Source organism: Sorex araneus, chromosome 3, assembly GCF_027595985.1.
Source record: "Sorex araneus isolate mSorAra2 chromosome 3, mSorAra2.pri, whole genome shotgun sequence".
In the NCBI taxonomy this organism is placed as follows: Eukaryota; Metazoa; Chordata; class Mammalia; order Eulipotyphla; family Soricidae; genus Sorex; species Sorex araneus.
Window position 1 is genome coordinate 101,213,705 of NC_073304.1, and position 21,445 is coordinate 101,235,149.

Sequence of the window (21,445 nt, forward strand, 5' to 3'; positions counted from 1 at the left end):
ATATGTATTGCAATGCCATTCTTTGTGTGTGTAGTGAGAACACTTAGGATCCACTCCTTAATAACTTTCAAGCAACCTGGTTAGCTCTCCAGGACATTTCTTTTTGTGGGGCAGGGGGAGGATACACCTGGCAGTACTCAAACAAAGGTAGAAGTCAGCCCTCCGTACTCAGGGGTCACCTCTGGCAGTGCTCGGGAACAATATGAGCTGGAGATCCAACCAGAGTCGACCAGATGCCAGACATGCTTTAAACCCCCTCTGGAACCAGAGCAGACTCATCTAACTGGGAGTTCCTGACCCCCTGACAACCAATTCCCCAGAGTCTCCAACCCTTTACCTCCTGGCGTCTATCACTATTGGCTCTTGAAGATTCCACAGGTCTGTGATATCCTGCAGTAATTGTTCTTGTCCTCTGCCCGCCTTCCTCTCAACATGCGCTCTGGGTGTACCTGGGAACCTGCTTTCCTCACCTCCAGCCTACTTTCTCACAGTTCTACGCCTGACTCAGACACTATCACTCCCCCCTCCTGCCCCTCATGGTCCCAAACGATCTGATTTCATCCATTGCCCCTGAGCTTGATGAGACCAGAAAAGCTTGTCTTTCTTGTTTCAGGACATGCCACCTAGAAGAAGCCTGAGACTTATTTATTGAACACGATACTGAATAAACAAATGAAAACTTCCGCTGCACTCTCCCCTCATCCCCCTCATCCCCTCCCCCGCCGCAGGTAAACTTTACTGGGGCTTCCTCCTGCTCTGCCTTCCGGTGCTCTGATAGCCTCAGCTCGCTGCACTACCGTTCATTCCACGGACATCGGCGCTCCCTGCTGGCTGGAGGAAAAGTGCAGTGCGCAGGGGTGAAGTCCCTCAAACTGCCCCCCTCCCCAATGCATTCTTTCTGCTGACACACCCATGGGGATGCTGCTTCTGAATCTGCCCTAGGAGGTTTAAAACATTTACTTGTGGGCTGGAGCAATAGCCCAGCGGGTAGGGCGTTTGCCTTGCAGGCAGCCAACCCGGGTTCGATTCCCAGCATGGTCCCTTGAGCACCGCTAGGAGAGATTCCTGAGTAAAGAGCCAGGAGTAACCCCCGTGCATCCCCGGTGTGACCCAAAAAACAAACACCCCCGTGCATCCCCGGTGTGACCCAAAAAACAAACAAACAAACAAAACAACCCCCCCCCCCCACATTTACTTGCAATAGAAAAACAGTCAATTTTTCTAATTGACTGTTTCTCTGAGAAGACTTGTGGAAATAGAGTTGCTGTTTTGTCTGACCAGAAAGCAAACTAGGACTTCAGAATGAAATAATATTTTCCTGGATATTCCCTAGGTATCTGCAACAAAGCCTTCTGGCAAGTGAGGGCCCTTCTTTTGCTTCAATCAGAACATTTTTACTTTCATGTGTTTTAAATTTGGTGGAATTTTGTCTGAGGAAAGGATTCAGTGTCTTTAAAGTGGTATGACTTTGCAGGGGACCGTCTATCTCCGACCTTGTTATCTGGGATGAGACTCAGGCTCTCTGGACGGTTGCAACAAATAAATAGCAAATCCAGGAAACCTTACTTTTATGAAGATCACTCAACTCCTTTTCCAGATCCAAGACATGTGCACGATTGTACCAAGGATCACAGAATGAGAGGTAGCCGCCTCCATCCGCTTGCAATACCCAGAAAGACTGAGAGATGGAGCCCTTACTCCATGAAAAGGAGAAAGAAAGAAAAAAAAAAAGCATTTCCAGCCCGGGACCCTCCCACTCTCCAAGTTCTAGTCCAAGACATTTGGAGAGTTTTTGGAAGTGGGAATTTCTTTGAAATTACAGAGATCTGCTTTGATCCCCAACACTGCATGGCCCCCAGAGCACCACCAGGGGTCATTGCTGAGCACAGAGCAAGGAATCGCCCCTGAGCCCTGCTGGGTGTCCTGTCTACACCACCCCCATCCACAAAACAAGCTTTTTGAGCACCAGAGAGCTTTCTGGATGCTTTTTGCCTCTACTCAGAATGAGGTTCACTGTAACACTGTGTCACTGTCATCCTGTTTTTCATTGATTTGCTCAAGTGGGCGCCATTCGTCCTAGCTGAGATTTTAGCAGCCTCTCCTTACTCGTCCTTCCAAACGGTGTCGCATTGGAAGCTCTCTCAGGGTTAGGGGAATGAGACCTGTTTTTGTTACTGTATTTGGCATATCGAATAAGCCACAGGGAGCTTGCCAGGCTCTGCCGTAAGAATGAGGTTACCTGAAAATAAATGAGCTGAACTTGACTGAATCTGTCTGCTCCAGCTGGCCTGGGGGGCTTTGTCTAGTGGCTGAACCATTCTGGCCAGGACAGGCCTGGGCAAACAGTGAGAAAGGCGGGGGTCACAGGGAGTCCTGGGGCTGGGAGAAAGGACGCGCTCGGCCCCACTGTGGTCCCCAGCACGTAGGGCCTACATAGCCTCCTCAGGCCTGGAGGAACCCCTGGGGATGGGCGAGAGTGATGGGCATCGCCTGGGTCCCCTGAGCAACACCTGGGTGCCCCCATCCTGCCAAATAAGGATGGTTTGGGGGGGACCACAGGGAAAGGCGCACAGGAGAGGACACGATTCCATGAAGCGTTTCCCTGGAGGCAAATGTGTCTGTACGACAGAGCATGTTCATATGTGTGCATGTGAGTTGGTAGGAGTACGTATTTGTATGCATATGTGTACGTGTGTGTATGAGTATATGTGTACGAGTGTATATGTGCATATGTATGCATGTATGTGTGCATGTATATGAGTTGTTGTTAGTGTGGCTGTATATACATGTATGTGTGCATGTGTATGAGTTAGTATATTCATGTAATTGTATGTGTTCATGGGTATGAGTATATGTGTCAGTGTAATTGTGTGTGCATGTGTATGATAAATGTGTTACTGTGACTGTGTGTGCATGTGTGTATGTGTGCATGTGTTTGGTGTTTGATGTGTGTTTGTGTCTGTGTTTGTGTGTGATCACAGGAGCAGGTAGTCCATTGTCCTGCACTTAGACCTGGAGAATCTTTGTGAAGCCCCAATAACCAGCAATAACATCTGCTGGCTTTAGCTTTTTTTTTTTTCTTCTTTAAGCTGTGGGCTGTTGAAGATAGAATTCTTTCATGGATCTTTAAGGCATAAATAAAAGCTATTAGATGTACAAAATGTTTCTATATCACTATTTACAAGTCACACAATTTTGCTGCACCAGGCGTTAAATGGTGCAATTTCTGAGAGAGGCAGAACAAAGTCCACGGGCAGCAGATAAAATCCTCTGATGTAGACATATTTTCGGCAGGAAATTTTGGTTTTAGTTGTTTTTATATATTTTTGGTGTTGCTCAGAGGCCTGGGGATCCCTCTCAGTGGTTCTTGGCTGAAATGATGGGGGATCAGTGTAAGGACCCAGGGACGTGGGGCTGCCAGGGACCCCAGGGGCCTCCAGAGTACTCCCGGGACCCAAACGTGACTCAGCGACACACAAAGCAAGCACCCAATTCTCATGCCAGTCCTCTGGCCACTTTTCCTTTTTTTTTTTTTTGCCTCACCTGGTGATGCTCAGGGGTTACTCCTGGCCCTGCACTCAGGGACCACTCCTGGTGCTACTTGGGGAACCATATGGGATGCTGGGCATTGAACCCGGGTCAGCCCACCTGCTGTCCTATCACTCTGGCCCTGGTCCTCATTTAAGATGGAGTTTTAGATGCTGGGGAGAGGTCGCCTAAGAGAACGGAGAACATGTTCTGCCAGCTCTGCTAATGATCAAAAAGAGCCAAGTCTGATCATTGGGTCCCCCTCCCGCAAACACTGAGCCCGGTGTAGCCCTGGTGATAGCTGAGGACTATTTGAGAGGCAAAGCAAAATATGGGGAGTGGGGGTTCATCTTGCACCCGGACTCCTTGCACATGCAGTTCTTTGGGTGAGGCCTCGTAGATGGAGGAACAAGTGCAAGTTTGAAGTGAGTGAAAGAGAGAACCCCTCCCCCCAAAAACACACACACACAAACACAAACATTAACACAAACTGGCGGAAAGTTTCCAGCCTTCCGAGACTTGGCTTTCTCACTGTACTCGTTCATCAGAGGCTAAGCCTGCACCCAGGCCTTGTGCCGGGCTGCCCCCTACTCCAAAGTCTGGAGTGACTTGTACTGGAGACACAGAGCACTAGAGGATGGAGGAGGCTGTGGATGGTCCATGGGATCAGCCATGGAGCCCTCGGAGCTGCAGAGCTCACGCTTTTTGGAGGGACGAACATTACCGGGGGCTGGGTTGCGGGGATGTTTTGCAGAGACTGGGAAAGCTCCCAGGCTGAGGGCTGCAGGGCTTCTGCTGTGGGTCGAAAAGTAAGTGGAATTGGGGACTCACGGAAATAAAAGTTCCGGGGCTTGGCTGCACAGTGAAACGCTGATGGATGGTGCCCTTGGGCTATAAAATGAGTTTTATGGGAAGTCGGTTTCAGCAGCATAAAAAGCAGAGATAGCAAGGAAAGCTTTTCCAGGTAGAAAAGTTGGACGGAGAGGTGGGGGTTGGGGGTTACAGGAGGGAGACTGGGGACACTGGTGCTGAGAAATGTACATGGGCGGAGCAATGGGTGTTGGAATACTGTATGACTGAAACCCAATCATGAACAGCTTTGTAAGAGTATCTCACAGTGATTCAACTTAAAAAAATCTTGGGGAAAAAAGTTGGAAGGAATGGGTGGGCAGCACATTTCAGAAAAAAAAAAAAACAAAACAAAAAACGAAATTTCTGAGAGTGATTAATAGGAAGTGCAGAGTGTGTGAGGCGGCATTCACAGAGCCCGGGCACAGGCTCCGGGAGCTGTCACATACTTCCTTAAAATCAAGATCGAGCCACCTGGGGAGCAGTTAGAAGGTTTAGTCAAGTTTTGAGATGATCAGCATCTTTGTGGCTTTTGAACTTGCCTCACTGTCCTTGGAGCACTGCAGCGCTACATAGAGGCCAGTGAAGTCCCCACACACAAAGTGACAAAGTGTGGGTGGCTCACGGCTGCGCCCTCCGCAGCCAAGCACATCCAGACAGGGTGAGGGCCAAGAAAGTGCACACCTGTGAACACAGCTGATCTTTGAGTCAGTTTATTGTGTCTTAACAGTAATAAAAATAAATTAGTCATACACAAAAATAATTGCCTTTTTTGCTGAAGAAAAAAAAACAGATGTTATTTATTCATGTGATTCATCTTCTACCCTCTACCTCTTTGAGCAAGAATTCAGTGGTACCAGGGAGACAGGAACCCGATGGGAGATTTCATTGGTTCCTTAGGCTTGGTTGTGCAGAAGATAGGAACACCCCCCTAGTACCCCCCTTAGCCCCAGGCCCCCTGCACCACCCCTGCCAATGACATTCCCTGCCCTGTCGAAGGCTTCCTCAGCCTTGCTGGAACCTGGCTGCTGGACAGCTTCCTGCCAGCGCTTCTAACCAAGGAGGCAAGACACAGAGAAGGGAAGACAAAGATACTGCCACTTCTTCCTCTAAGGGCCCAGGGACAAGGAGAGGGCAGATTGTATGAGCAAACCTGACGCTTAACAGGGAATGGTGGTGGTCCAGGCTGACCGGACTCAGGCACAATGCCAGGGTGAGAGCCCTAGAGTGAGGTTCAGAGAAGAGTTAATGGACACTTGACTCTCAAACCCAGGGCGCTTGATGCATTGTCCACTGAATCATAGGCGTGGGTGTGAACGAAGGCATTGGATAGCAATTTGTCAAGAAGCTGGTTAGAACAAATGACCAAACGATTTTACACAAACGTGAATCACATATGTAAATAAATACCTATTAGGTCCCTTTACAATTAGCATATTCTAAATAATAGAACTATTTTGGTGAAGTGACTCATTCTGCAGATAGAGTTCGAATACACATTTCCTATAAACATCTTGTATTTACAAAGAACAAAATAATAAGTTATAACAAAGTATATCCTTCTGTCAGACTGATGGTGGAACCTGGGGGTCAAGGCAGGTGGGAGCTCATGTAATCAAATGGCTTCCTTCCCGTGTGTTTGTATGTGTGTGTGTGTGTTGTTTATGTGTGTGGCCACGGTGTGTTTTGTGTATGTATGTGCTGTGAGACCGTGTACTGTGTAAATGTGTGTGCGTGTGAACATGAGATCGTGTGCTTGAGCATGTACAAGAGATGTGTGTGTGCATGTGTGTGCATGAATGTGAATATGTGAGCATGTGTGCATGCGAGTGTATGCACATGTGTGAATTTGAGCGTGTGTATGTGAGAATGTGCATATGTTTGAATATGAGCATGTGTGCATGTGAATGTACACATGTGAATGTGTGTTTACGTGTGAATGTGTGTGCATGTGAGCATGTGTGAATGAGTATGCACGTACATGTGTGTGCACGTGTGAATATGAGCATGTGCATACATGTGTGTGAATGTGAGCATATGTGCATGCATGTGTGTGTGAACCAGGCAAAGGGTCCGTTGGGAAGGATGCTGACAAAACCGGCTGCTTGTTTGCACCCTCGGTGGTCATTTTCCCACCACATGATGGGCGGGGAGGGGTCACCCAGAGATGAGGGATGGTTCAGGGTGGAGAGAATTGCTTTGCTCCAGCAAAGGGGCAGAAAAGTAAGATGAGTTGGGAAACAGTTGGCATTTACAAGGCCCTGGTTTAGTCGAAAGTGCTCCCGGCAAGTGGGTGGCCCAGGGCAGGTGACTGGCCGTGGGGGACTCGTCTTTGGCGCAGAAGCAGGGCAGTCTTGATTGAATTCCTGGCAGCTCTCGTGTCTGAGGTGGGTCAGTCCTGGGTTTGGACGGCTGGCGTGGAGAGTACACACTCTCCCAGACCAGGCGACTCACTATAGGCCACGCGACTGACAGGATCACTATCGAAGACCAGACCGGGGGAATAGCTTCCAAGACACGCAGCCTGCGCGGGACCTGTGAGCCTCCCTCTGCAGCATCCCTGGCCGTGGCCACGCCTCCTCTGCAGAGATGCCAACGACGGGTCAGCCAGCGGCCAGAGACCACAGCGCCCTCTGCCGGCCACAGGCGCTCGTGCACAGAGCGCGCCTGGAGCAGAAGCCGGCACCAGCCTCCCTGCTGGAATAGCTCTCGCGGCGCCCACGTCTCTGCCTCCACGGGTTCTCGCGAGGAGCCTCCGCTGTTGTTCCAAACGGTCGGCGGCCCTTGCAGGATTGGGTATTTTCGCTCGAAAGTTATAAAGCATCAATATTTTCCTTTCTAACCATCTATAGTGATATGCATGATAACCTTTCAGTAACAGTATTGCCAAACAACAGTGCCTAAAAGGAAAAAGAGGAGAAGAAGAGTGGAGGAGGAGAAGAAGAGGGGGAGAAGGAGAAGGAGGAGAGGAGGAGGAGGAGGAGGAGAGGAAGGAGGAGGAGGAAAGGAGGAGGAGGAAGAGAGGGAGGAGGAGAGGAGGAAGAGGAGGAGGATTTGCCACAGAGGCAGGCTGGGAGGTGAGAGGGAAGCTGGGGGACATTGGTGGAGGGGTAATGGTGCACTGGTGAGGGGACTTGTGTTGGAACAATATATGCCCGAACCTCAATCGTAAATATTTTTGTAACTTTGTCATTCATGGTAATTCAATAAGAATTGAAAAGAAGAAGAAAAAAGAGGGCTGATGTATTCAGGATAAGTGTATGCCGTTACTCTAGGAACAGAGAATGAACAAATTGCAACACCACTGGATCAGACAGGCCAGGAAAAGTGGGAACAGATGACAATTCTGAGTGCCAGTGGCTCTGTGAGGACAGGTTTGTCATCCCGCCTCCCCGCTCGCCTGCCTGCAGCACCAAGCTCGCATCTGTGGAGTAGACTGGTCCTCTAGCAGCTGGCTGACCAACTTACATTTAGTGCCCTACCCCCGTAAATGCTTTTTCTCTATGGGAAGAAAAGCAAGCCAGTGAGAAGCTGAAAGAACAGACCCCATCCAATGCCAGGACATGAACTGGCACCATTAGACATGAAAGTAAAAAAGCAAACTCTCGGTGTGAGCATGATCTTGTGATTAAAGTTACTAAAAACTTTCATTTAGCTACTAAAGCAAGGCTGCATTATTGCTGGTAGGGAAACATGGGGAGGATGAAGGAGACAGCAGATAATGGAAGGGGTGGGCACAAAGAGAGGGCAGAGTGTGCCCCAAGGTCCCTTAGGTTCCGTCCCCCAGAATGCCTGCCCTGGAAATATGGAAGGACCTCGCAGATGTATTAGCAGTGAAGGCACTTTCAAACAGACACAGGGAAGAGGAGTAAGTTGCTAACTTTCCTGTTCTTGTAGTAAAGAACCTTTCCAGAGCATAGTTAATCCGAGGAACAGCTCAGCTATTTGTAGCAAGGGAAAAAGAAACCCTGAATGTAGTATTTCTGCCCCATCAGAGTAATAATTCACTTCAGGAAATTCTACAAGGGTTCAAGATGGCCATTCACCTGTGGTTCATTTGTTCTTTGAGAGAAAGGTATCGTTAACACTGGGAACCACAAGACACTATCAGATGTACGACACAGCCTGCCCTACAAATCAGGGGTTGGAAGGACCCAGAATTGCTCCTCGCAGAAGACCCTGGATCCGCTCAAGGGTGAGCCCGCAGGTAGGATGACCCACAGGTGGGCAGGAAGTAGGAATGCCTGGTCTCTTCTCTGTCCTTCAGTACATAGAGGAATCTCTTCCAAGTCTCCTTTGTGGCTCTGGAGAAGCCACATGCAGGAAAACGCTCTTGCTTGTGACAAGAAAGAAGAAAAAGAATGGGGTGAGAGGGAGAGGGTTGCCCGGAGAGCACTCCCTGATCTGGGCTGCATGGGGCTGGCGGGGGGCGGGGGGAGCTGGCTCATCTGCACCACTTGCTCACCTGCATCAGTTCAGAGAAGGGGTTGCACTTGAGAGAAGTCGTGCCTGGTGCTTTCTAGAAAACCCCAGAGAAAGAACAAAGAACTTCCAAAAGCTGAGCACGGAGCAGAGAGTGACCACAGGCAGCAGATTGTTAGGTGGAAGGCGCACAGAGACACACAGGGGCACGGAGCAGGGCTCAGCACGCCTGCTTTGCACCAGCTGACATCACCCAGCGACACTTTCCTTGGGGGTTTCTTCCCCGCCTGAACAGGAGCCTGTCCTGTAGGTTAGGGGGCAGGGAAGTGACCCCCCTTCAACCCCAGTTGTACAGATCACACGGGTCTGGGTCTCGGTGCTGAGCCGGGAGGGGAGATCCTGGGCAGTGAGGTATGGGGGAAGGCGAGTACTCAGTGACACAGGAAACCATCAGGGGAGATTCGCAAATAAACTTGGGTCTGGGATGGCCTTTCCACTGGTTGAGGCCGGGCGGACGGTCTGGCTGGAGGGAGGTGGGATGGCGCTCGCAGAGCAGCGGTGCTGGGTTGGCTGGGTTGATGCTTTCGTGGCCAAGGAACCTTGACGCAGAGCTCATGGGGATCAGGGGTGCCCATGTCCCGGGAGAATGGAAACTGTCACCTGCGACTGGACGGTTCCTCTAAGGGTCTCTGGCTGGGGGTGGGGGCCTTGTTGCCCAGACACAGACTTGGAAATAACTGAGGGGGGTCGGGGGAGGTCAAATCCTGTCGAGGCACTCACGGGCGGGGGTCTCAGCGCTGCTACTGAAGTGGGGACGTCCCATCCTGAGGTGGGTCTCGGTTGCCTTGCAAGTAAAACGGAGATTTTCGTTTCCTGCCTCCAGACCGGGGGTGCTGGAGGCCAGATGCGCGGGCCTCAGGAACGCTCTAGCAAACCAGAACGCCCCGCGGGGTGCGGGGGTCCTCGGTCTGGCGAACGAGAGGAAGCCCCGGCAGCTGGGGGACAGCAGGGTGCAGGGCGCTGGGCCAGACTCCGGGGCTCGCGCGCGCGTGAGGGGCAGCAGCCCGGGAGAGGGGCCAGGGCCCAGGAGGGGGCCGGGATTCACGCGACGCAGGCGGCGGGTTATCTGCGGCCCAGGAAGCCGGGGCGCCGGCGCACGCGCGCACGAGGCGCAGCACGAGCCGGGTCTGGTAGTAGCTGTACACGCACAGGCGCGCCTGCACCACCACGTTGCAGTTGTAGTAGCGGTCCCTGCAGTTCTCGTCTGCGGAGACAGGGGGCGCCTGAGCTGCAGGGCCGGCTGGGCGGGCCAAGGCACTGTAACTGTGCCCTGAGCTCGACCACTCCCTCCTCCCTCCCCTCCCTCCCTTCCTTCCTCCCTCCCCTCCCTCCCTCTCCTCCCTCCTCCGTCCCTCCCTCCCTCCCTCCCTCCCTCCCTCCCTCCCCCTCCCTTCCTTCCTTCCTTCCGTCTTCCTTCCTTCCTTCCTTCCTTCCTTCCTTCCTTCCTTCCTCCTTCCTTCCTTCCTTCCTTCCGTCGCCTTCCTCCCTCCCCCTTCCTCCCTCTCCTTCCGTTCCTTCCTTCCTCCCTCTCCTTCCTTCCTCCCTTCCTCTCTCTCCTTCCTCCCTTCCCCCTTCCTCCCTCTCCTTCCTTCCTTTCCTCCTCTCCTTCCTCCCGTTCCCCCTGTCCTCCCTCTCCTTCCTGTCCTTCCTTCCTTCCTTCCTCCCTTCCTCCCTCCCTCCTTCCTCCCTTCCTTCCTTCCTTCCTTCCTTCCTTCCTTCCTTCCTGTCCTTCCTTCCTTCCTTCCTTCCTTCCGTTCCTTCCTTCCTTCCTTCCTCCTTTCACTTCCTTCCTTCCTTCCTTCTTCCTTCCTTCCTTCCTTCCTTCCTTCCTTCTTCCTTCCTCCTCTCCTTCCTGCCATCCCCCCTTCCTCCGCTCTCCTTCCTGTCCTTCCTTCCTTCCTTCCTTCCTTCCTTCCTTCCTCCTTCCTTCCTTCCTTCCTTCCCCCTCCCTCCCTCCCTCCCTCCCTTGCCTCCCTCCCTTCCTCCCTTCCTTCCTTCCTTCCCTCCTTCCTTCCCTCCTTCCTTCCTCCCTCCCTCCCTCCCCCTCCCTCCCTTCCTTCCTCTTCCTTCCTTCCTTCCTTCCTTCCTTCCTCCTTCCTTCCTTCCTTCCTTCCTTCCCTCCCTCTCCTTCCTCCATCCCCCCTTCCTCCCTCTCCTTCCTTCCTTCCTTCCTTCCTTCCTTCCTTCCTTCCTTCCTTCCTTCCTTCCTTCCTTCCTTCCTTCCTTCCTCCCTCCCTCCCTCCCTTCCTCCCTTCCTTCCTTCCTTCCCTCCTTCCTTCCCTCCTTCCTTCCTCCCTCCCTCCCTCCCTCCCTCCCTCCCTCCCTTCCTCCCTCCCTTCCTTCCTTCCTTCCTTCCTTCCCTCCTTCCTTCCCTCCTTCCTTCCTTCCTTCCTTCCTTCCTTCCTTCCTTCCTTCCTTCCTTCCTTCCTTCCTTCCTTCCTTCCCTCCTTCCCTCCTTCCTTCCTTCCCTCCCTCCTTCCTTCCTTCCCTCCTTCCCTGTTTCCTTTCCTCCTTTTTTTCCTTCCCTTCCTTTCCTCTCTCACTTCCTCCCTCCCTCCTTCTTCCTTTCCCTCCTGCTTTCTTTCTTCTATCCCTTTCTTCCCTCCCTCCTTCCCTTCCCACCTTCCACCCCTTATTTATTTGTTTGTTTTGGGGCCACATCAGGCTGTGCTCAGAGCTTACTCCTGACTCTGCACTCAGGGATCACCCTTGGTGGGCTTGGGGGACCATATGGAGTGCAGGAGATTGAACTTGGGTTGGCCAAATGCAAGGCAAATGCCCTACCTGCTGTACTAGTGCCCCAGCCCCTTCTTTCTTGTTTTACAGGGGTGGCTCCCAGCCATGTTGGGCCTAGTGTTTTGGCCCTGACCATTTGGAGTTCAGGATAGGTGGTTTGGTACTTGGGGACCAGCAGGGCCACACCTAGAAGTTCTGGGGAGCAGGGCAGTGCCAGAGACCCAGTGGGAGCCCTTGCACATGCTAGGTATGCACCCAACGACTCGAGTGCCCTCCCTCTCCCCCAGATGCTGGTACATACTCTCTTATTTGTATTTTGGGCCACACCCAGTCATGCTCAGGCCTCACTCGGGGCTCTGTGATCAAGAATCACTGCTGGCAGGGCTCGGAGGGGCCATATGGGGTGCTGGGGATCAAACCTGGGTGAGCTGTGTGTAAGGCAAACGCCCCACGCACTGTACTATAGCCCTGGCCCTTGAGAATGCACCATTTCATTCCACCCACACTTACAGCAATCTTTCGGAGGGTGCTTGGGTCGCCTTATAGGACACAGGCATCGCTATGATGCATCATAGGCAAAGTGCTGGCCACTGAGTTTTACAGGGGGCACCTTGGGATGCACCTTGACTCCATCCCAGACAGAGGCAAGGCGGGACAGGCATTTCCATACCAGAGGTCTCCAGAGTGATTAGAAAAGTCGGTTTTTTTTTCCTGTTGGATCAAATCCAGGACCTCACACAGGACCTCATGCAAGGCCAGGCAAGCGTTCTATGTCCGAGTCCCATCCCTGGATCTGGGCATACGGCCCCTCACCGAACCCCATCAAGATGGGACTTCTTACCAACTTCAGGAACACACTCCTGAGTGTTGCAGGATTCCCGCTCTTCTGGTTTCAGCGGAGGGTCACAGAGATTGCTCAGTGTCATGTCGTCAGCCAGACAGCGCACCTCCCGCACTCGGAAGCCGCCCTGGCAGCTCTTGGAACACTGCATGGGGCACGGAGAAAGGGTTGTTGGCAGGTGATGGGCCAGTACACTGGACACGGGAGACACTGGATAATTCTTTTCTCTCCCCCGGACCCCCACTTTGTTTAAACATGGTGGTTTGCAAAGTTGTTTATGAGGATTTGTTACAGGCGCTCAACATTCTAACACCAATCCCGCTACTACTGCCCTCTTCCCTACACCACTGTTTCCATTTTCCCAATCAGCCCTCATGCCTGCCCTCACAGCAGGCCCATGATTGCTTGCTACTAGTACATGGCTAGCAGAAGGATCAAAAAGTCTTTCCTTAGAAGAAAATTTGTGAAAATTGTTGTGTTTCACCATGGGGACAGAAAGTCCTTGTCTGGGGGTTTCCTAAGCTGTTGCTACAAGTTAAGCTTCTGTGTTCATGTTTCTCTTAGTTGAGGTTGGCTGACCTCTATGTTACATCCCACCTGATCTGGTGTGCTCCTACTAGGATGTCAGTGTTGGAGAGTTTGGATTTGTTGCAGCCTCATGCTCTGACACTGGACAATTTTAAGCATCTCTCGGAGGAGGTGGAAAATAAAAACTAGCTCTCATGTATCCGTCAACCAGCATATGGCCAATCAACCCCATCTCTCCCCACCACATCCTTTCCTATCATTATTCTGAGGCAAATCTAGATGTCATGTCACACTTTAGTTGTAGGACTCAGACATAAGGACTTCAAAATTTAACTAGGTCAGGGACATTGGCACGTAGAGTCCATTTAGTAAGGGATAAAGACTGTGAGAGATGGTCTACAATCATGGCTGAGTCTCCAGGGGCAAATTCAAAGAGAAATTGAATTTCTTGAGGCCCCCCGCTTCTGGCCCCCCAATCCATGATCTACAGTAGGTCAATAAGGGCGCATGATCACACCGTGTACTGGGACCCATGGCAGCTCCTTTGGTAGATTTTTTTCTGATTTTTTTCCATGTTGCAGTGATGCTCAGGGATTACTCCTGGCTCTGTGCTCAGGGATCATACCTGGTGGGCTCAAGGGACCATATGGGGTGTCAGGAATTGAACCCTAGTCAGCTGCGTGCAAGACAAGAGCCCTACCCCCTGAATGATGGCTCCGGTCCCCAGTGGGTTCTGTAGCAAGAATACTGCCTGGGCATATTCTCAACAGCACCCTGAGCCATACCACCCCTCATTCCTCTGCAGCTACGTCCTCCAAAGGTTTGTTGAAATGTAACCTCGCTGGTTACAGCGGACCTGGTTCCCAACTCCGAAATGAAGTTCCCACTAGTTCTCAGATGCATTGAGGTTGGAATTATTGCACCCGGCCTTGGTAGTCTAAGGGATTAATCTCATTCCAGCCTGGGGTCCCCTCCTGTAAGTAGGCTGAGTCTGAGACCCCCAAGGGTGGTCAAGTTGAAGGGGATGGTAAGGAACCCAGCAAGGGCAGAGCCCTGCGAATGCCAGAGTTGGTGGCCACTGGGAAGAGTGCCCCTGGACCCACTTACCATGCTCCACTCGGTGTGAAACCACTTGGCCCCGCAAGGCTTGAGGTGACAGGACTGCTGGCTGGGGGGCCTCTCCAGGAAGGAGCAGTCGTGGGGGTCCAGCACTTGGAAGGCGTCTGAGTTCTTCCTAACGCAGATCACCTCCCGCTGTTGGCTCCCAATCCCGCACTCCACGGAGCACTGGCGAGAGAAGTGGGACGCAGGGTCATGTGGGGGAGAGGGCAGCACCGTGGGCTTGGGCAGGGATGGACAGGTGATGGAGGGAGAGATGCTGGTAGAACGTTTCTGCACAAGAAGCTGCACAGGGCCCCCTGCGTTCCTCAGCTCTGATGGAAGCAGTCCTGGCTGGAGGGGGCTGGCGTCCAGGCTCGCCCCCCTCCACCCCTCCCATAGACATCCCAGCTGGTCAGCTTGTGGCGTCTGTCCAGGGGGCCCCCCCACCCCTCATCCAAGACACGGGTCTGGCTTATCTGCTGGGGGCTGCGGATTAGTGCCTCTCTGGCCTGTGCATTTGTGGGGGAAGATCTCAGACTTGGGACAATGTCCCTGAGGGTCAAAGCTTCCCTCCCCACGAGCAGCTGCGAGGATGCCTCTGGCCACGGGGTCACTTCCCCTTGCTACCTAACTTGGTGCTGAAGAGTGGTTGTGTCCACTGAGCACTGTAAATTAAGTGCGTTGGTACATTTTGCTTAAGGAAATATGGAGCCAATAACTAATTTCTTGGAAATTACTCTTCGTATTATCTCTTGCTTTGGAGAATGTGTCCTGTTCATGTGTACTTCTGTTACTTTTAATTTTAATTTTTTTGTGTGATTTTGGTGGTGGTTGTTGTGGTGTGGTGGCTGGGGGCAGGGGATTTGGTACAGGGGATTGAACTCAGGACCTCATACTAGCGAGGCAGGCAAGTGCTCGACCACTGAACTACCCTCTTTGAATAATTTTTATATTTTGGTTTTTGGGCCACACCCAGAGATACTCAGGGGTTACTCCTGGCTCTGAACTCAGGAATTACTTCTGGTGGTGCTCAGGGGAGCATAGGGGGTGTGGGATATTGAACCCAGATTGGCCATATGCAAGGCAGGTGTATATGCATATATACCTGCTGTACTATCACTCCAGCCCCTCTCTTAATACTTTTTGACTAAAACAAAAGGTTGAAGAGTAAGAGAGATTGTATTAGAGGTCAGGCTCTTGCCTTGCATGTGACCCACGCTGGTCCCTGAGCATCACCTGGCTCAGTGCCTAGAGACCCCTAAACAGCAGTTTCTGGTCAGGAATCTCGCTGCTGAGAAAGCCTTTTTGTTTTATTCTGTTAATGATCCCCTATAATGACTCCAGGAGCGAGGAGACTAGGGTCAGGCTAATGCACACTTTGATGGGTTTCGATGTTTATTTTTAGATTGCTTTCCAAATTTCTGCTCTGTCCTCTTTTCTGCCAGCTGCCTGAAAACGCCCCATCAGATCAATTCCAAGGACAAGGCAGTCCAACCCCACCCCACTGTCAGGATCTGCTTTCAAAGCCACTTAGAAGAAATGAAATCATTGAGACGAGGCAGAGGTCTTGACAATGAATGAATCATGAACATAAGTCAGAAAGAGCCTCTCTGGAGTCAGGGGCTAAAGGAGCAGGAGCAGATGCCAAGGAACCAGGCTGGGTGCCACCAATTCAGCGACTCCATTAAAGTGTCCTGGGTTAGCTGTTCTCATAATGAATAGCCTTGACCATCTCTGTTCTGCTCATTTTCCCCTCCTACTATAACCAAGGCCGATTGACAGACTACAATACTGTAGTCTGACTAAGTGCTCCCACGGTGACCCGTCCATGTCCTCACAATGAATGCCTGAACTCTCCGGTCACTTCCCACGTTTACTGTGTATGGGAGAACAGGGCAGGGCTTGCTACCCCCGCTATCACAGCGGTCACTGAGCCGTCAAGGCACAGTGCAGTCTGGGCACCGTAACCACAGAGAGCGTTCAGGATGTCCTTGAGACCGTCAGTCTCGCTTTGTAAACTTGGTAACCTGAGGACACACTCCAAATGTGCTCCTGCCCTTGATGTGGCCCAGACCGTGCTTTCCAAAGCAATGAGCTTAGGATTTCTCCTTCTGTCATCTCCTGCCAGCTGCCTACAAATGCCCCAACCCCATCAGATATTCTAAAAACTGAGTCCTCGCCTTTGTTCTGAGCCCAGTTCTAGAAACTGAGCCCCACTGGGTCCGCTAACGGAGTACAACTGTGCCTTCCCACTTCTCGAGGTGTGCTGCTTGGACTTTTGCTGGCTTTTGGTGGAAATTTCCACAACACCTTGATGTATGTCTCCAGTGCTTAGAAGATCATATAGTAGGTGCTCAATCAACACTGATTGAGGCCCCAAACAGTTTCCGTAGGGGTGTGGGTTGCCAATGGTACAGCTGGGACTCAAGCCCAGCAACTCCGGGCGATGCTGGTTCCCGCCCCTTTGCCTCTGGCCAAGACAAGAGACACATGCATTCTGGGCACTCACCTGGCTCCAGCTCCCCGCAAACCATTCCACCTTGCCCGCACAGGGTCCGTTATCGCAGGGGGTAGCCTCCGCGGGCCGGTTGTTCCCACAGCCCTCCAGGGGCAGGCTGCTGATGTGGTTGGTCATGCACACCACCGAGCGGGTCCGCACGCCGGCCCCACACTCTGCGGAGCACTGGGGGATGGATGGAAGAAGGCAGGTCAGCGGTGAGGCCCCGCAGGCTCAGAGCCCTTCCCAGGTGATGCACAGGAAGTCCAGACTCCTCACTTCCTACCCCAGAAAGCCCTGGCCACTCCTGACTGCCTTCGTCATGGCAACACCCTATCTTGGATCTTCTGCGACAATCTCGGTCCCATCCTGCTGGTGTCATGACTACGCTTAGAGGTTGGCCCAGCTCTCCTGGCTTTGGCCTCTTTCTTTCTGTTTGTTTGGGGTCTCCCCAGGAGCCTCAGGAGCCCGGGTCACTCCCTGTAATCGCGGGGCCTGTGGTGTGCCTTGATGGTCTCAGGGCTGCTCTGGGGCCCAGTGATGCCGAGGACTGAACTCTGGGCTTTGCATCTGCAAGGCATATGCTCCCACCCTGTGAACAAGCATTCTCATCCCGTATGCTGGTTTCTGAAAAAAAATCTGGAGAAGAAGAATGAGGCCATGAAAACTCAGGCCCATGTGTGCTTGTGAGGAGCTGAGTCTGGGCAGCTCTGGGAAAGGAGACCCAAGTTGGTGACCTCCACAGGGGGCCTGAGATGTCAGGGCAGTTGGTCTTACTCTCCGAAGGCCATAGTTATGAGGACGTTAGGAGGCCCCCTGGAGTAGCAGAAGAGAATGGCCTGGAAACCTTCATGCCATGGTCATATCCATGCTAGCTGCATGGGCCCTGGCCCAGACCCAGAGCCTCCCAGCACCCTCAGGCGTGTCGGCCAGGGAGTGACACTGCAAACCCTATCTGGCAGACACAGCTCATGAATGACATGCACCCAGCTTTTAGGGACTGAGTCATATTTTTCTTGAAGACAGAGGAATGAAGGCCCCAAGGGGTGCTTCTTTTACCACCTCGTACCCATGAGTGACCTCTCCACCCACTCTGTTTCCATGGAGGGTACAGCCAACCCATTCCCAAGTCATACTCAAAGCTCACTGACCATCTTCCATCTGTTTCTTATAGTGGAACGCTACTTATTTTGCTTCTCATGCTACTTTTTCAAGGCAATGTTGAGTGTTCCATGACACCTCTTGTCCAACAGCTCAAAGCCCAGCACGCCCCCTTTGCCAGCATTCCCATAGCTCCTCTTGGTGTTCAAGCTGGATCCCAAAATCTAACTGCTCCTCTGCCTTCTAGGCTTGGGCACCCAGTCTGTCAACTACGCAGTTTTGTAAGATTCTAGTTTGCCTAGTTTCTGTGGTCTGTCTTGTTGCTCGCTAAGAATTTGTTTCTTTTGGGGTCACACCTGGAGATGCTCAGGGGTCACTCCTGGCAGTTCTGGGGGTGCCCTATGGACTGCTGGGGATTGAACCTGGGTTGATAACATGCAAGGCAAGTGCCCTGCCTGCTGTACTAAGTCCTGAGGCCCTGCCCCGGCCTGTGGTCTCGGCTCCTTACTCAGCCTCAACAGCAAGGTTTCGGGCAGTCTTGTCCAGGCCCTTCCTCTCCTTCGTGCTGCCTTTTTGTTTTCACATGAAAATCCCGTAAGACTCCGCTGAGATGCCCTCTCCTTTGTGAGAACATCCCAGTGACCCAATTCAATGCACCCTTTGCAACTCAGAATGTCCACAGGTCACACGAAACTCCATCTGAGGATGTGTCCACAGGAGGACCAAAGCCACTTCTGTGGCCAGAGGAGAGCTGACTCTGAATGCACTGCTGTTTAGACTAAGCACACATTGTCTAGTGTGTTGCATGCACACATGAGAGTCCTGAGCAGCCCTCTGATAAGGACTGTCTTCTCACTCCAGAGACAGTGGGACTGAAACGCGGGTCAGCAGCCCCTGAGGGTAGAAGGCTTTATAATGATTTCTAAATTTACACTTTAAGCAACACATTCTCTAATTTCTCTCTCTCTCTCTCTCTCTCCCTCCCTCCCTCCCTCCCTCCCTCCCTCCCTCCCTCCCTCCCTCCCTCCCTCCCTCCCTCCCTCCCTCCCTCTTTCTCTCTCATACCAGCCTTGAACTGGAGCCTCACACAGGCAATGGAAGTACTCTACTGCTGAGTTATATCCCTGGCTTCATGCTCTATAATTGAAATAGTGTCTTATCTTATTTATTTTGATTTTTTTCTTTTTGGGTCACACCTGGCGATGCACAGGGGTTACTCCTGGCTCTACACTCAGGAACCACCCCTGGCGGTGTTCAGGGGACCATATGGGATGCTGGGAATCGAACCTGGGTCGGCCGCGTGCAAGGCAAACACCCTACCCGCTGCGCTATTGCTCCAGCCCCTCTTATTTATTTTGAAACAAACATCCTTAGGAACTGGTTGCTATCTAGGACTCTCTAAACTTTTTGTTTTTCCTTTCTGGTGGTGACCATGAGATTGATTCTTGTGCTGCCATTTATGTTCATCAAACCACATTTGAGTGTGAGTGAGCTAGTGTCAATGTGTTAAACATCACACACATATTCAAACATGTCATCCTTGAGCAGAGCCAGCCCTGGAGCTGGGCTTCACACCTGACAGCAGCACGCCCTCCACTGAAAGCAGCTGCCAGGATGGGTGGGGTGAGTCATCACTCAGGAGAAGGCTGCAGCACAGAGTCAGGGGCAGACGCAGAGTGAGCTTACAACCTCCACTCACATGGGAGAGGCGAGTTTTAAACCTGCAGCAGGCTACACTCTGGGTCATTCACATCCAAATAGACTCCAGACACTGTCCCTAAAGTGGGCCCTCTGGAACCATCCAGCAGCTTCAGGGTGGGGGACAGAGCACCTTCTATTTATTTGCTTAGAGAAGAGAAACTTCCAGCCCACCTCTCACACTTACCACCATGTTGACTCACCCACCAACCTTGCTCTACCGATTCCTGACTAAACCTCTGAGGAGATGTGAGCCATGCAGGTAAAATTCATGAAAACACTGGTCCCTGTGACTGGGGTGCCCTCGGGAGGTGGGCTTGCTGAATACCCACCCAGTGTAAGCCCCGCAGCTGCACCCACACCCTACCACTGAAGCCACCCAGGGACTCAGCTCCACCGCTTCATAAATACTCTGCAGCGACACAAACTGAACAATTTTAGGTACCCAGTGCCCAGGCTGAGAACTCTGGTGTTTTTCAGTTGGGGTGGGAAGCCCCAGCAGCCCTCCCAAGAAACCCCACCCACTCTAGAAGCCCTGCTCACCCCCCACAGAAGCCTTGCCCATCTGTTCCAGCCCCCACCCTGCCAACTCATTGACCCAGACCACAGATCCTGAAGTCTCTGGACCACAGAGACCTAACATCTCAATACAAAAATTCTACACCAAATTAGATGGGAAAATAACGTTGAAACCAGCTAAACTCAACAAACAAAAACAATAACACAGAAGACTCAATTAACAACAGAACGATAAATTCGTAGACAAGCACTCAACAACCTTGTGATCGGATATAACAATTTTCACAAAAATAGATTTTTTATGCTTATCCAACAGTGGTGACTTTTGTCTACATTAAAATAAAATATTTAAAAAATGAAGGTAGCGTTCCAGAGAGAGGCTGAGTATGCTTTTTTATTTTTCCCCTGAAGAGGGCTCAGTAGGTCAAATCAGGTTGAGTCTCTGCTCTAGATCCTAAAGTATTTGCAAACCTGAATCCCACTTTCTTTCATGTCTCCCACTGAAGGCTCAGCCTCTTCCCTCATTCATGTGTGACAGAGCATGGGATAGCATGAAAAATGGGGTTCCCATTTTTCACTGAGAATAGAAAAATGGCCCAATTCAGACTAAAGATTGTTAGAGCTGGTGCTTGTGCAAAGTCACTATCCAAATGTTTAGCCTCACCATGAGCTGTCCTCTTTTTTTCATTTGTTTGTTTTTTGGGTGACACCTGACAATGCACAGGGGTTACTCCTGGCTCATGCACTCAGGAATTACTCCTGACGGTGCTCAGGGGGCCACATGGGATGCTGGGAGTTAAACTTGGGTCGGCCGCATGCAAGGCAAATGCCCTACCTGATGTGCTATCACTCCAGCCCCATCAGCTGTCCTTTTTTTAAAAAAAATTTATTTATTTATTTATTTATCGAATCACCATGTGCAAATTTATCAGCTGTCCTCTTGACCTGAACTTCAAGCCTTTCATCAGGCCAACAGTGGATTTGAAGTCCAGTGTAGATGGAGAGTCCGAGGGGATAGTGACAGCCCAGACACCCTCTCATGGTGCCATCCTCGGTGAGAACATGGCTTCAAATGTTTCTCCCCTAATGTTCTCCCCTAATGTTTCTCCTCTAATCAGTGAAACAGATGAGGAAACTGAGGGTCAGAGGATCAGCACCTACTATGGCCTCGTGAGAAGTCCTTAGGGAAGTAAAGGAAAAGTCAGCTCATCTTCCATCAGCCCAGTGACCCCTCTGTCCTACTCACTGTCTCTGCAAGAAGCCTGAGCAGTCAAGAATTATGGTCTACTCTGGGGGTGAATGAAACACGTTCTCTCACTGACATCAGAAAACCAGACTCCCTTGGTACAAACCCTCTTTCCAAGGAAGACAAGAAAGTTTCTCTACATAGAAGATGAAAATGTCCATCCTTGACTCTACTGATAACTTTAAGATAAGGATGAGCTACAGGAAGCACTTGCATGAAAATACAAAATAGAAGAAACTTTTTGTCATAATTGGAAGGTAAATAGCCCGTGTGCAATACTTTGAAAATTTCTATGCAGTTTTACTCTACGGAGGTCTGT

The 21,445-nt window shown here is 51.5% G+C and overlaps 1 protein-coding gene across 1 annotated transcript in view; it reads right to left on the bottom strand.

Annotated features, from left to right (window-relative positions):
- Positions 1-9,803: 9,803 nt before the first annotated feature.
- Positions 9,804-21,445, bottom strand: part of THSD4 (thrombospondin type 1 domain containing 4) — a 627,447-nt gene continuing 615,805 nt past the window's right edge. The window contains 6 exon segments of the mRNA XM_055132044.1: positions 9,804-9,955; positions 9,957-9,979; positions 9,981-10,063; positions 12,437-12,581; positions 14,072-14,251; positions 16,575-16,748. Of these exon segments, the coding sequence (XP_054988019.1) occupies positions 9,922-9,955; positions 9,957-9,979; positions 9,981-10,063; positions 12,437-12,581; positions 14,072-14,251; positions 16,575-16,748 (639 nt within the window). The 3' untranslated portion in view covers positions 9,804-9,921.